The sequence below is a fragment of the Crocuta crocuta genome, unplaced genomic scaffold (assembly GCF_008692635.1).
Source record: "Crocuta crocuta isolate KB4526 unplaced genomic scaffold, BGI_CrCroc_1.0 scaffold4, whole genome shotgun sequence".
In the NCBI taxonomy this organism is placed as follows: Eukaryota; Metazoa; Chordata; class Mammalia; order Carnivora; family Hyaenidae; genus Crocuta; species Crocuta crocuta.
Genome location: NW_027529996.1, coordinates 1,469,617 through 1,482,761, shown reverse-complemented (window position 1 = coordinate 1,482,761; position 13,145 = coordinate 1,469,617). Strand labels below are relative to the sequence as shown.

At 42.6% G+C, this 13,145-nt stretch overlaps 1 protein-coding gene across 3 annotated transcripts in view; it reads right to left on the bottom strand.

The window, feature by feature from the left end:
* The window catches only part of MROH2B (maestro heat like repeat family member 2B), a 59,705-nt gene that overhangs the window by 3,830 nt on the left and 42,730 nt on the right, over positions 1 to 13,145 (bottom strand). The window contains exons 29-38 of one of the 3 annotated variants that reach the window (XM_077763443.1): positions 12,394 to 12,491; positions 9,889 to 10,041; positions 7,547 to 7,704; positions 6,928 to 7,054; positions 6,155 to 6,342; positions 4,691 to 4,831; positions 4,202 to 4,316; positions 3,423 to 3,569; positions 3,010 to 3,192; positions 1,303 to 1,520 (exon numbers count right to left, since the gene is read on the bottom strand). In XM_077763443.1, the coding sequence (XP_077619569.1) occupies positions 1,452 to 1,520; positions 3,010 to 3,192; positions 3,423 to 3,569; positions 4,202 to 4,316; positions 4,691 to 4,831; positions 6,155 to 6,342; positions 6,928 to 7,054; positions 7,547 to 7,704; positions 9,889 to 10,041; positions 12,394 to 12,491 (1,379 nt within the window). In that variant the 3' untranslated portion in view covers positions 1,303 to 1,451. Of the gene's footprint in view, positions 1 to 1,302; positions 1,521 to 3,009; positions 3,193 to 3,422; positions 3,570 to 4,201; positions 4,317 to 4,690; positions 4,832 to 6,154; positions 6,343 to 6,927; positions 7,055 to 7,546; positions 7,705 to 9,888; positions 10,042 to 12,393; positions 12,492 to 13,145 lie in introns of those variants that run through there. The other 2 variants (XM_077763441.1, XM_077763442.1) reach the window with 2 other exon arrangements.

Below are 13,145 nucleotides of genomic sequence, written 5' to 3'. Positions count from 1 at the left end.
CCAGTTCTAACAAACACTGATGGATTTTCTGGAGGTTCTTCTTTCTTTTTTCCTCCCGGGTCCAGAAAACTAGTTTAAAATACCCATATAAAGACAGAGGGATGAAGAGAAAAGTTGTTTTGAGTAGCAGAATATTATTTTGAGTTAGCAATAAACAGGTGCCAATGAAAAGCATCCCCACGAATCTGAGGGGGAAAAGATAGAGGAGTATTAATTCTGGTTGCAAGATGGAATGTACCAGAAGTGGGCACAGAAACAAAAATGCCAGAAAAAAGGAAGTTAATAAAGATCTTCCAGAATAAAGAAAGACAGCTGGTTGGGACAAGGCCAGAAAAGTTAAATGAATACATGGGACATGACCTCTATAATGGAAAAGGAAGTAGAAATTAAAGTGTCCTAGAAATTTTTTAAAGTTTACTTATTCTGAGAGAGAGGGTGGGGGAGGGGCGGAGAGAGAGAGGCAGACAGAGAATCCCAAGCAGGCTCTGCACTGACAGCTCAATGCCAGGCTCAAAGTCGCAAACTGGGAGACCATGACCTGAGCCAAAATCAAGAGTTGGACGCTTTACTGACTGAGCCACCCAGGTGCCCTAAAGGTTTCATTTTTAAGTAATCTCCACACTTAATGTGGGCTTGACTTTATATCCTTGAGATCATGAGTTGCATGCTCTCCTGACCATGTAAATATTCTCCATAGCCAGCTATGCTCTCTAAAAGGCCTCTTTTTAGAAAACAGGAAGCAAACCAATAACAAAAATACCTAGAAAGGTATTTACTTTTTTCAACATCTTTAACGTTTTCCAAAATCAAATAATAGGACCTAATGATAGGAATGATAGGATTGATCAACCAATTGGATGATGCAAAAACAGAAAAGAAGCAACGAACCTGTTGGGGGTGATGGGAAAGATCCTAGAGTTTAGAGTCCTTGTTTTGAGTTGAGAGAATGGAGTCATAGAGAGTAAGATGGCTGCTCAGGGACAGGGATGAGTGCAAGCACGGACTGGAGTATGGGACAACAGCCATATTTTCTGTTCTGCCATTTCACTGAAGTGTCACAGTGGGGGTTTTTTGTTTTTGTTTTTGTTTTATTTCTAGGAGANAAAAGGGGGGGGGGGGGAGAAATTTGGAGATTATAGAATTGTATGCTTCATCTATAGATTAAAAGTACAGGGCAAGGTTTCATAAAGTATAATAAGTTCAATTTATTTGTGAGAAGAGAGAAAAAATAGCATGGTGTAACTAAGACCTAAGTTTTATCAAACTTCACTTTTATATAAATATTATGGAATTAATACCTACTAAGGATGAGAAAGTGCTAACCTAACAACCAGCAAGACTTTAGTTTTTTTCTTTTCTTCCACACAAGACACCACAAAACTCATAGGTGACTGTTGGAGGCTCAGGCCCAAGAGAATTATCATCACTGGCCCAACAACAACCCGGGGAACCTAACAAACAGGTGGGGGCGCTGTAGGGGCGACTTCAGCTCTTTGTTGTTGAGGATTGTCATCAATGATCTGTGTAATGAAAGAAAAAAAAAAGAACACCTTGGTTATTTTATAGAAGATACAGTATTGAGTGGGAGCCAAGCAAGCAGTTTTGGGGACAAGATGAGTATGAAAAGTTACGTCGATAATGTTGGAGAAGGTAGCCGGAAGCAAGCAGAGAGTGGCTTCCAAAGGAAATGGAAAAATACAAGACTGGAGAATTATTGACTGTGGGTATATATTGCAGACTAAGACCCAGATCTATACAGTTAATGGATTGTCAAAGAGTCAGGAGGAAAGGGCAAGAGAAAAAAAAATTGGAGTGGATAAATAGGAAAAAACATCAGACCTGAGAGGTGATTTTTCTTTAGGTTGTACTCAATACTTTGCAGGCCACGTCTAGAGATACAACACAGTCACCGGCTTGTAAAATATTTAAGGAGCTGAAAAATTAGGTTTATGATGAATAATGAAGGAAATGAAGACTTTTCAGTCTGGAGACTAGAAGGTAGAAAGGTAATTTAATCAAGCCTTAATGTTTAAGAGGAGGAGACCAGCAGTTTTCCATCTCCTCTGACAACAAACATGAGGAAACAGGTTCCGATCACAAAAAATAGATTTAAGTTGGAGGTGAAATGGATTTTTCCACTGATGATGGTGAATAAGCCAAAAATAAATAATAAAATCTGGTTTTCTGGAAGGCATAAAGGAAAATGAACTTCCTCTGTTCTAGGGTCATCGACTGATCTTTCTTGAAATTTATTTCTAGGCTATTGACTAGATTGGGGGTTGGCAAGCTTTTTCTGTAGAGGGCCAGACAGTAACTAATTTAGACTTTGGGGGCCATATGGTTTCTGTAACAGCTAATCAGCTCTGCAGATGAAGTGTGAAAGTAACCATAGACGATATGTAACTGGTGAGTAGAGCTGTGTTCTGAATAAAACCTTATTTATGAAAAGATGCTCTGGGCGGGGTTTGGCCCACGGGCTCTAGTTTATACTGACTCCTCGATGAGGTGAACCGCACAAGCATTTTGAACCTTTGTATATTGGATGTGGAAAAGAGTGTTGGAGATGATAAGGTCTTTACTGGGGCTGCCGCAATTTGTGGGAATGAGGTGGGACAGAGAGGAAAGCTCCGAAAGGGACTATACTTGAATGCATTGCCCTTATGGGCAAGTGGAGCTCAATCCTTCTGATGGGTGAGGAAGCTGGGAAGTTTATCTGCAAACTTTTGTTTCTTATTGTTTGTTTCCTGTTTATTCTTACTTGTCTGGCCCACCCTGCTCAGAGCAATCCCGGTTCCCAGGCCAGAGGGTACCCTCAGGCCGAGAGAGATGCGAGAAGCCAGCAGCCTGCACAAGGACTGTACGAGTGACCTCTGCAGGTGACCTGTGTGGAGGTGACCACAGGGGAGGGGCAAGGAATATGGATGGGACACTGACGTTGCCTGCTACCAGCGCTGCCTGAACCTGTTCACTCACTCCTGGGAGGGAAGATTCTTGAATGGACTCACTTACATCTTCAAAGAAGGTTCTTGTTTGCAGCACTATTTCTTTGAAGTAGAAGCTCACGTCCCGGTCTGTGAGCAGCTCCAGGATCTTTTTAAGAGCCTTCAAGCTTTCACAGACAACTTCGGTGCGGGCCAGGTGATACAGGCCTCTGATGATAGATTCCAGTATTAGCTGCTTATGCTTCTTCACCTATTTGGAAATAAGGTCTCTTAATCTTGAAAATTGTTGTATGTGTATCTAGAATAGGGCAGGATACTGGAATTCTGTTAGGGTCACATATACTTCAACTCAAGAGACATCATTGTAGCAATTTCTTTTGGATTTTTACTTAATTGCTATGCAACCATGAGGGGTGGGTTAGTAAATAATTATTTTAAACTCTGCTTGAGTGTCCACGCACCTACCCCAACTACCTTTACCTTGTGAGGGGCTCCAGAAGCTGTATTACCAAGCCCTCGGATGGCCATTTGCCTCAAAGTGGCATTGGAGTCCCAGGCACTCTGATCCATCAGGAGCAGCACTTCTCGTAGATTCCCATGCTTCCAAAGGATCGGCTCCGTCATGAGCTGAAAATAACCACTTCACCCCTTTAGTTAAGGGAGTGGCCTCTCTTCAGGAGAGTTATAAGTGCATCACAACTACAATTAAAGAGTAGCGCCCAGCTGCTCTTGGGGCGGAGGAGGAAGCCCTCAGGTAAATCATCAAGTCTGGCAGAAACTAATCTCTCTGTGTGAGCAGCCCACAGGCCAAGGTTACGTGGTAACGAGGACCACAATACCTAATTAAGAAGATGTTTCTAATCTAAATGGAAAAACAAGAAAACGGGAGTTACTGACAATGTTCCTTCTCTGGGTTGGCTGGGACAACTTTTATGCCAAGGTGTGAGGGGGACCATAATATACTTGGTTACTTTTTCGTTTTCTTCCTGTCACAGTTATTGTCCACCCTTCTCTGTCTTGGGAGGTTGGTTCCTGCAGACTGGAGTGAAGGAAGAGGTTGGGGGTGGGTTCTTTTTCCTCTCTCATTCCCTTCTCAGGTATGGCATTTCTGGCGTTGACTGGATCTCTTCACTACCAAATCTCCCCTTAAGGGCCCCCTTCTGTGGCTCCAGCCCCCACTGAACTCCCGACCCTGAGAGAAATCCCGCCAAGGGGAACCAGAGAGCCTGTTGAGCAGTGACATGACTGTTCCCTCTTGCCTCAGAGAAGAAAGCTGTGCCGGTTATGCGGTAGTTCTCCGAGGAGGAGGTGAGAGATGAGAACAGTTGCTCCGTGATGTCCAGGATGACTCCATGTTGCCACAGCGCCATGCTCCTAGAAAATGCAAGGCTCCAATTGTAGCTGAGACCTTTTTCTTTCTAAACAATGGAGGAGATTTTAGTCCATTTCTCTCTCAGGGAAATAAATGATCTAAAAAAGGAATGTTCAATGAAAGAGCACTAACGCCTAAACTTTAAAATAGGCTAACCAGGTGCCCAATTTAGGTGCAGTTTTCCTACCACTGTCCAGTGCATTGCTCTGTTTGAAGGGAATGGTAGGATTTGGGCTCTTCCCACCTTCTCTCCCCACCTCCCTTTGCTCTTTCCTTGGTGAGTCCTTTGCTTCTAGTAAAGTTGCCTCCATTGCAGTTTTTACTCTGTTTTTTATTTTTCTCTTTTGTATCCAGTTCTCGAATGTCTGCACATTACCTGGCCAGTGCACATACTCCTACATGGTGGGTTCCAGGGCTGCTGAGGAGGGTCCATAAATTGTCGCCCTCATCAGATTCCTTGGCAAGGCCTTCTTTCATGGCTTGGGCTTGCACACACTTCAGAGTTGTGGTTGAGAGCCTGGAGGAGGCAGTGGGCATCACAAAAGTAAGTCAACCCCATACAGGGAGTTGTGAATCCCAAGTTTACTCTGCCTGTTCCCCACAAGGCTCCTTCAGTCCTGGAATCATGGATGTTGTGGGAGGGAAAAAACCAGACAGCCTAATCCCACACTTTAGTTTTGGGGTTAAAGGGGACACTGAAGGGATTTGGACCAGTAAATAATGCCACAAAATCTTGCCAACCTCTCATGAGGAAATAAAGCCTTAAGGATGGAAAGTGCCAAATACTATATTTCACGGATTCTGAAACAGTCCTTCAGAAGCAGGATGTGTCTTGCAACGGATAGTGTGTTACGACAGTTGGGCAGACAGTGGTTGTGGCGTAGTTGTTATTACCAGTGCGTGCACCAGCACATGCATGGAGTTAGGCATGGTTCTTTGTACTGCTGTCATTTTGGTAACACTGTGTTATTGGAACTACATGTGTTAGGCCTAACTGTTGTTTAAAATGTTTTTACAAAGGTGGTTTTGAGGGCCACCTGGGTGGCTCAGATTGTTAAGCATCCGACTTCGGCTCAGGTCATGATCTCATGGTCTGTGAGTTCGAGACTGGTGTTGGGCTCTGTGCTGACAGCTCAGAGCCTGGAGCCTTCTATGGATTCTGTGTCTCCCTCTCTCTCTTCCCCTCCCCACTCACACTCTGTCTCTCTCTGTCTCTCAAAATGAATAAACATTAAAAAAAAGATTAAAATAAAAAACTAAGGCAGATTTGGCATTGGAATGAATAGTTACACAAAAGGGCAGAGAAACAGAACATTGCGATGTAGGATCAAAATCTGCACCTAATACTTCTCAAAGAGCTCTTTGGATAAATATATAGTAAAAATTTTAAAGTATAAGAAAGCATTGATTCATGGCTTAATTGGGATTCTTTTCTTTCTTTTTCAATAGTGCACAAAATAATTTTGCTTCCTTCAATTGGTGATATCTTAAATTTAATGAAATATGGTATTTATTTTTATTCTTCTTTCCTTGGTGGCCTTGACTATCACCGAATTCCAGCTTTCCCTAAAGGGTCTCTCACTGAGAGAAAACAAATGGAGCCGAGCAGGCTCTCGATGGAAGCAAACAGAGCCGCTATTCGTTGTTATGTGACCATTCTGGGCAACTGCACTGGGTACTGCTCAGGAGGAAGAGCAACAGGGCTCAAGGGCAGTGGAGCCTCATTTCCTCATGGGGAGTTGAGGCCATCCTAGAAGGCGTAGGCATTGACTTACAGAGCCCCTCCTCTAGAGTCTGGGTTCCGGACAGCTCTGGAAGGCCCTGTGGCCTGGCCATTTACCTGCAGGGGTCTGGGGTCTGCTGCCGTTCTCCCTGTGGCATCACCCGCCGCCTGCGACTCAAGATGGAAGTGGGCATTTTCTGGCCCAGGGTGCAGCTGACCAACTTCAGGAGAAGAGTGAACACCTCTGGGTACAGGCTTGTGACAAGGGTGCCCGCTGATACCACTTCATATATAGCACAGGCCACCTGAGGGGAGAAAGGATTTCGTGGTCAAGCAGGCTCCTTTCCTCCCAGGACATCTCCCTGGCCTGACCTTCAAGTTGTTTTCTCCCCAGAGGATTGCTTTCCAAGTTGACCACACTCATGGTCAAAACCAAACCAAACCAAACAGAACAAAACAAAACACACACACACACACAAAAAGAGCCAGAGAGGAGAGGATGTATTTGTTTGGAAACTTCTCAACTCATAATTGTGTTTCTCTCTCAGGACTGTCATGTTCGGCAACCCCAAACTCTAGGGGGCACCAGTCAGGTAAAATGAAATCTTTTCCAGCATAGAGGTCTTTCAAAGGGATGCTTTGGATATCTTAAGACTAATCTGTAACTGCAGACGCACAGATTTTCTTTGGGATGATGAGAAATTTGCTTCTAAAAGGGATCCGCCACAGACAAAATTGCTGCCATATTTGTCCAATTAACTCCAATTAACTGGAGTCGATTTAAAATCAGGGTATAAGAGGGGAAGAGGTATGATTAATGCTACATCACCAAGTTCCAGGACCATGGAGTGGGACACAATTCCAGGTATATGATGGGTTGTCCAACTCACTGAAATCGCCTCCAGCCCAGCTACGTCATCTTCTAATTCATTCTCAAGTTTGTCTGTTAAGACTCTCAAGAGCTTACCACTGGAGGCTGTGTTCTCAGCCAGAGCCTTCCACAATGTCTTTGTGTCCCTAGGGTGGTAAGCCAGGAAGCTGATAAGAAACAACTCTTTGGAATATGAGCTTTTTCATCTGTTCCCCTCTAAAACCACATTATGGCTAATCAAAATTTCAAGGACGGATGGAGATGCTAACTTGCCTGGAGACGATAAGGGTGTCTTAGTTTACAGCCCAGCATTTTGGACTTGGGTTACTGAGGTTTGTTAATGTCCTTTAAGGCAGGAACCTCCCACATAGCTCAAATTCAAGGCAACCAGAAAGAGGAGAAATCCTCATTTTCTAATTCTCACTTATTCCTATGATATATTTTTTTAATCCAATCACATTATGAGGATATGTATATTGGAAAAATGTTATTTATGATTCAAACACCATTTTTGAACTTATTATTTAGGTGAGATGTTATCAGCCTTGGTTTTTACTATCTTTCCCTCAAACCACAAATTCCTCCTCAATGCAGGTTAGCCTTTCCTGGGAGAAGAGACGAGCTCAGTTAGGATCTACCTGTCAAAGGGCAGAGGCTTCTGTAAAAGGTTAGCAACAACTGCGTCCATGTGAAAGCTGGCTATCTGAGAGACGGCTTCCAGCATAAACTGAAAACTTTCCTCCTTTTGTCTGAGGACTGGCATGTGATGGTAAATCATGTTCAAGATCTCCAATAGCTAAAAAAAAAAAAAAAAAACACAAAAACACAAATCGAACATTAAGTTGCCATTTTCCCTCTACTATATGGCTTAGGACACATATAGTCAGCATACTAATCACGGGTAATGAATGACTTATATAATAATGTTAAAAACAATAGTTAATTCTATGCATGGCCTATCTCTTACTCAAGAGGACTGTAGCTATATTGGGTATTTACTCCTAAATCAATATAGCAAATATTTACTGAAAGGCTGCCTTATGCCAAGTGTTGTGCTAGGCATTGTGGGGAATTTACCAAAGAGGAATACAATGTAGCCCTTTCTCAAAAGGAATGCGTGTTCTCATAAAGAATGCCAGCCATATACCCACAGGCCTATGCACAAGGCAGTATATGGGAAATGGTACACAAGAGGTTCACAGGACTGAGAGGGGAACCCAGAAGTAACTGAGGTCACTTTGGAGGGACCTCTGATGTGGGCCTTGAAGGATATATAGAAATTTCAAAAGGCAAGGTGGGGATGGTGGGGAAAGTCATCCTCATCCCAAAGAAGAATATAGATAAAGATGTAAAATAAGAAAACATGATAATAGATGAGGCACAAAAGATTCTTAGAGCAGTGAAGCTATTCTGTATGTCCCTGCAATGGTGGATACATGCGATTATACATTTGTCAACACCAACAGTGAACCTTAAGGGAAACTGTAGACTTTGAGTGATAATGCTGTGTTGATGTAGGTTCATTGATCGCAACAAATGTACCACTGTGTTGTAGGATGTTGATGGTGAGGGAGGATGCATGTGTGCGGGGGAGACGAGGTATTTGGCTCTTGGCCCAATTTTGCTTTGAACCTAAAACTGATCTAAAAATATCTATATAAAAACTAGCATGAGAGCATGGGCCCAAGCAAATATGGCAAACATTTCTAGAACAAGAGAATGGTCCAGTTTGGAACACAGGGAAAATGAGGGTGATAAGAGAAGATAACTTGACAGAAAATATGAAACCAGATCCTAGAGAACACTGAAGGTCACCCTTCCAAATTTGGATGTTAATATGTGGGCAGCAGAAAATGATATTATACATTTGGATTTTTGATGTGGAGAAGGGCATAGCTGTCTGCTGGTAGCTTTGCTTTTGGTAGGTATTTCTCTTGTTTATTTTGGATAGACATTTTTAGGTTAAACATGACATTTATGCTAAATTATAATTCCTTAAACATAAATACTTGGCAAATATGATTACCACAAAGTCCCGCTTCAATGATGTTAAGGGAAAATTTAGGTCCCTATTACTCCCTTTTAATGCCAAGCACACAACTACAGCGACATTCCAAATTTATGAACCTTTGATTTCCCATGCCCAGTATAATGTCTGCCACATAATATGCACTCAGTTAATTTTTTCAAAAACTGATGGGAGAGTAATTAGCACAGAAATCATTTCTAAAGGTCGTACTTTGGAGGATTCTTTAATTTAGTGTGGTTGACTCTGGGATATGGGGACCATAACTTCTTTCACCTATAGGAGGTGCCTTCATGGAGTTAAAGCTTATCTTCCTCCTTATTAATCTTTGAATTGCTTGAATTTTGTTTCCAACCTCAAGAGAGAGGCTAGAGCATACCCATTTGGAGCTCTTAACCAAGCTTCCTGAACTCAAATCCTCTTCACTCAGCCTAACTCTCCAGCTGGGAGCAAGGACTGAGGACTTTTCCCTCAATCAGTTCTCCAATGATGCCTTCCTCACCAGAAAACAAACCCCAAGGTGTGTGGAAGAGAAGCCTGAAGTGAGGCAGTGGGATTAGAAACTCTACTAGTCCTCAGTGGCCAACCCAATGGTGATCCTTACAGGTCCAGTTTTCCCGAATCCAAATGCCCTTGGTTCATACTCTGGTTTCTCTTCAGATCGCATAAATCTTTCGCCTTTTACCAAATGCCCTTGGTTCAAAGCTTTTGTCTCTGGCCAAAGGGCAACAGTTAGGGAAGATTTTTTTGATCACAGACTAGAGGCAGTTGAAGCAGGCTGAGACAATGTGAGCCTGGTTGTTAATACACATGTTGGGTCTCTGCTGAGGCCTCCCGGGGCTATGCATGCCCTTGCCTGTTGCCCACCAGAGGACAAACTGGGAAGTGGCAATCAACTTGACATTTCAGAAGTGTTAGAATTCTGCTCAGTGGTCAAACTGGCTGTCAGTTCACCTGTTCTTCCAAAGCAGCTCCTTGCTCCTTCAGGGCCGTGACCATCCATATGCCACAGGCCTTTGTACAGGTGGGGTTAAGGGTCTCCAGACCATCCAGGGTTTCCTCCAGGAACGTTAGAATTTCTTCATTTGGGATGAGTTTACTGACAATCTGAGAAAGCACCCAGAAAGATTCATGTTATCAACCACCTTACTCCATACAACATGCTGGTACTGTTTGTTTCAGGATATTGGAATTTCCAAATAGCACACGACTGGGCCACAGAAACTATAGAAAATACTAAACATAGACAGTACCCTACAACCTCTAGGCAAACTTTCCCTGCAGTTGCCCTTTTATCATTTTATATTTATTGAATCCCAAGCCTACTGAGGCAATTTCTTCTCCAAACTTATACTCCACAAGGGAAAAATAATGTACAAAGTTTGTATAACAATTTATATGATATAAATTACTTCAGCATACGTTTCATATGTCACAGAAATATGCCTTGAGTCTGCCAAAGAATAGCTAAGACTTGAGAATTTAGGAAAATCTATCACCAGGTACTAACATGCTCAGTAATAGGTGCCTCCCGGTTTCCATGAAAGTATGAATTATTATGAGCCCTGTCTTTTACTCTTTCCTGTTTTAAAATTAAGAGTAGGCAACAAAAATTCTAGAAAATAAAAGCTTTGCAATTTTGGCCTCTAAGTACTATACAGAATGCGTGATAGCAGCGTATGAGTATGAATGTGCGTGTGTGCATGAACACATACGCATGCGTGTGTGGAATGAAAAGGCAGGCAGGCAGGTGGAAAGTTAGCAGTTTGAATGAATTCCAGGAACATTGTCTGGGGCTTTAACCAAGCAAGATGGTTGTGATTATGAGTCTGTAGGTATGAAAACATTACTATTTACAACTCACTTCCCTCTGCATGAAGTGACCTGATGATTGATATTTAATAAAAATGTTCTTGAAAGGAAATGAATCCTTTTTCATGAATAGTTGCATGTCTCAACCAGTTTCTGGGTCATTTTTGTTCCAACATCAAGGGACTAGACTGCCGCATCTGTTCTATGTAACACCAAATACCTGCTTGGGCTCAAAGCTCAATGGTTATCTGTTGTTTTTTTCTCATATTAGGATGGATGATGGTTTAGCAAGAAAGGAAGGAGGGGAGCTCATGTTTTTGAGCACCTATCATGAATCAGACACTTTTTAAGGCATTTGACCTATGTCCTCTCTGTGCCCCTCAACCGGCTTCTTTCCCTTATTCTGGCCACTTTCCTATTGTTTCTCCTGCTGTCACTTTAATCCAAGCCACTTTCTTGTAGTTTCCTCCAAATTGGCCTCATTAATTTCACTCCTGCTGGCCTGTATTGCAGTCTGAACACAGCAGCCAGATGACATTCCAAATTAGAAGTCTGATCATGTTCCCTCTTGCAGAAACACACCCTAGCCCATAAGGGGCTTGTGAAAATTAGCAAAAGACACACTGTCCCTGAGACAGTTCACTTCTCTCTGTAAGTATATGGTCATAATGACTGATTTTCTTGGACCCTTTACTGCCATCTGTGGATAATGACCTTAAAATACATAAAAATCTACCATGCTTACATTAGGAATGATGCTGCCTCATATGAAGAGGTCCTTGTGCATTTCATATCTGGCACAATTGGACACGATGGCCCCGACTAGTGCTCAAAATGCTCTGCTGGCTTTTATTTTCAACTGGTGAGTAAAAGTCAAAGTGTTTGGGGCATCTGGGTGGCTCAGTTGGTTAAGCATCTGAGTCTTGGTCTTGGCTCAGGTCATGATCTCAAGGTTCATGAGTTGAGCCCCACATCTGCGTTGTCAGTGCAGAGCTTGCTTGAGTTTCTCTGTCTCCTCCTCTCTCTCTGCCCCTCCTCAACTCCGGCTGTCTCTCTCTCTCTCAAAATAAATAAACAAACTTTAAAAAAAAGTCAAAGTCTTTAACAAGACCCAGAAGGCAATTGGATCATCCCTGAGCTATCTCTTGGATCTCACTACCTCCTTTCTCTACCTCAGGTTCTCTGTACTTGCTTTTCCCCCTCTGCATGGAATGTTCTTTTCCCTCAGTTTCCATGGTCTTTCCTTCTCAGTGACCTTTTCTAGGAAATAACCCCTCCTGTAATCTCTATTCCCTTACTTGACTATATTTTTCTCAATTATCACTACCTGACATATTTATTTGGCTGACTCCATCTACTAGGATGCAAGGTCATCCAAGGCAAGCATTTTGTCTTTTTCTATTCTTAGAGCCTAGAACAAAGTCTGGCATATGAAAGGTGCACAGGACATAGTAGGTGAATGAATAAATGATTAAATAAATGAATAAATTCATTGACCAATCCACTGAACAACTCTGAGAGGTAGATTATGCCTTTCTTTTTAAGATGAGGAGAATGGGTTTCAAGCTGTGCACACAGAATGCGTGTAATGGACTCCAAAACCCTTGTTCCTTTTACGTCGCTTGGCCAGTCTTCCATATCTATTACCTTTGCTATTTTAGAAGAAATCTTGATCTGGACCTGCACATCATCACACTGCAGCCCTTCCTGCAAATCCTGCAGTCTTTCCACCTCCAGGCGAATGCCTAAAATCCACAAGGGGGGACATACACAAGAGTTCAAAGACCTCATGGGGTTGAAGAGGTTGGCCATATTTCAAGGGCAGGCATAAGAGCAAACACGTACAGGTAGTTTAGTACTTTGCTAAATACTCTGCAGACGATGATCTCATTTATTACTCATAAACATCATCTGAGGTAGACGCTCCTGTTTTTGCAGATGGGAAGCTTAGGCAGAAAGGTATAAAGCCATTTGGCCATGGTTATCCAGGGACTAAAAATAGGAGAGTCAGAACTTGAACCCCGGTCTGTCTGACACCAATGCCGAGGTTCTTACTAGTCTGCTATGCTGCTGTCTCTGTTGCAGTTGCAGTTTGCAGCGAGCCTCTTTGGGGAAAATGGAAAGGTAACTATTGCAAGAAGAACATCAGCAACTCTGTAAAGGATTGTTGGAATCAATTTATAAACTCAGACCCAAACAGTAATGATTTTCTGCTTGTTTGAATGTATAGTAATTGTGGAAACTAACACCTGAACCACTATGTGGAAGGCAGCCCAGCCCACAGAACACACAGGGACTCTGCAGTCAGACAGACCTGAGCTCACAGCCCAGCTCCACTACTTGCTGGAAAGGCTACATTTCTTTCTTGTTTTGAAAAAAAATTTGAAGTTTATTTATTT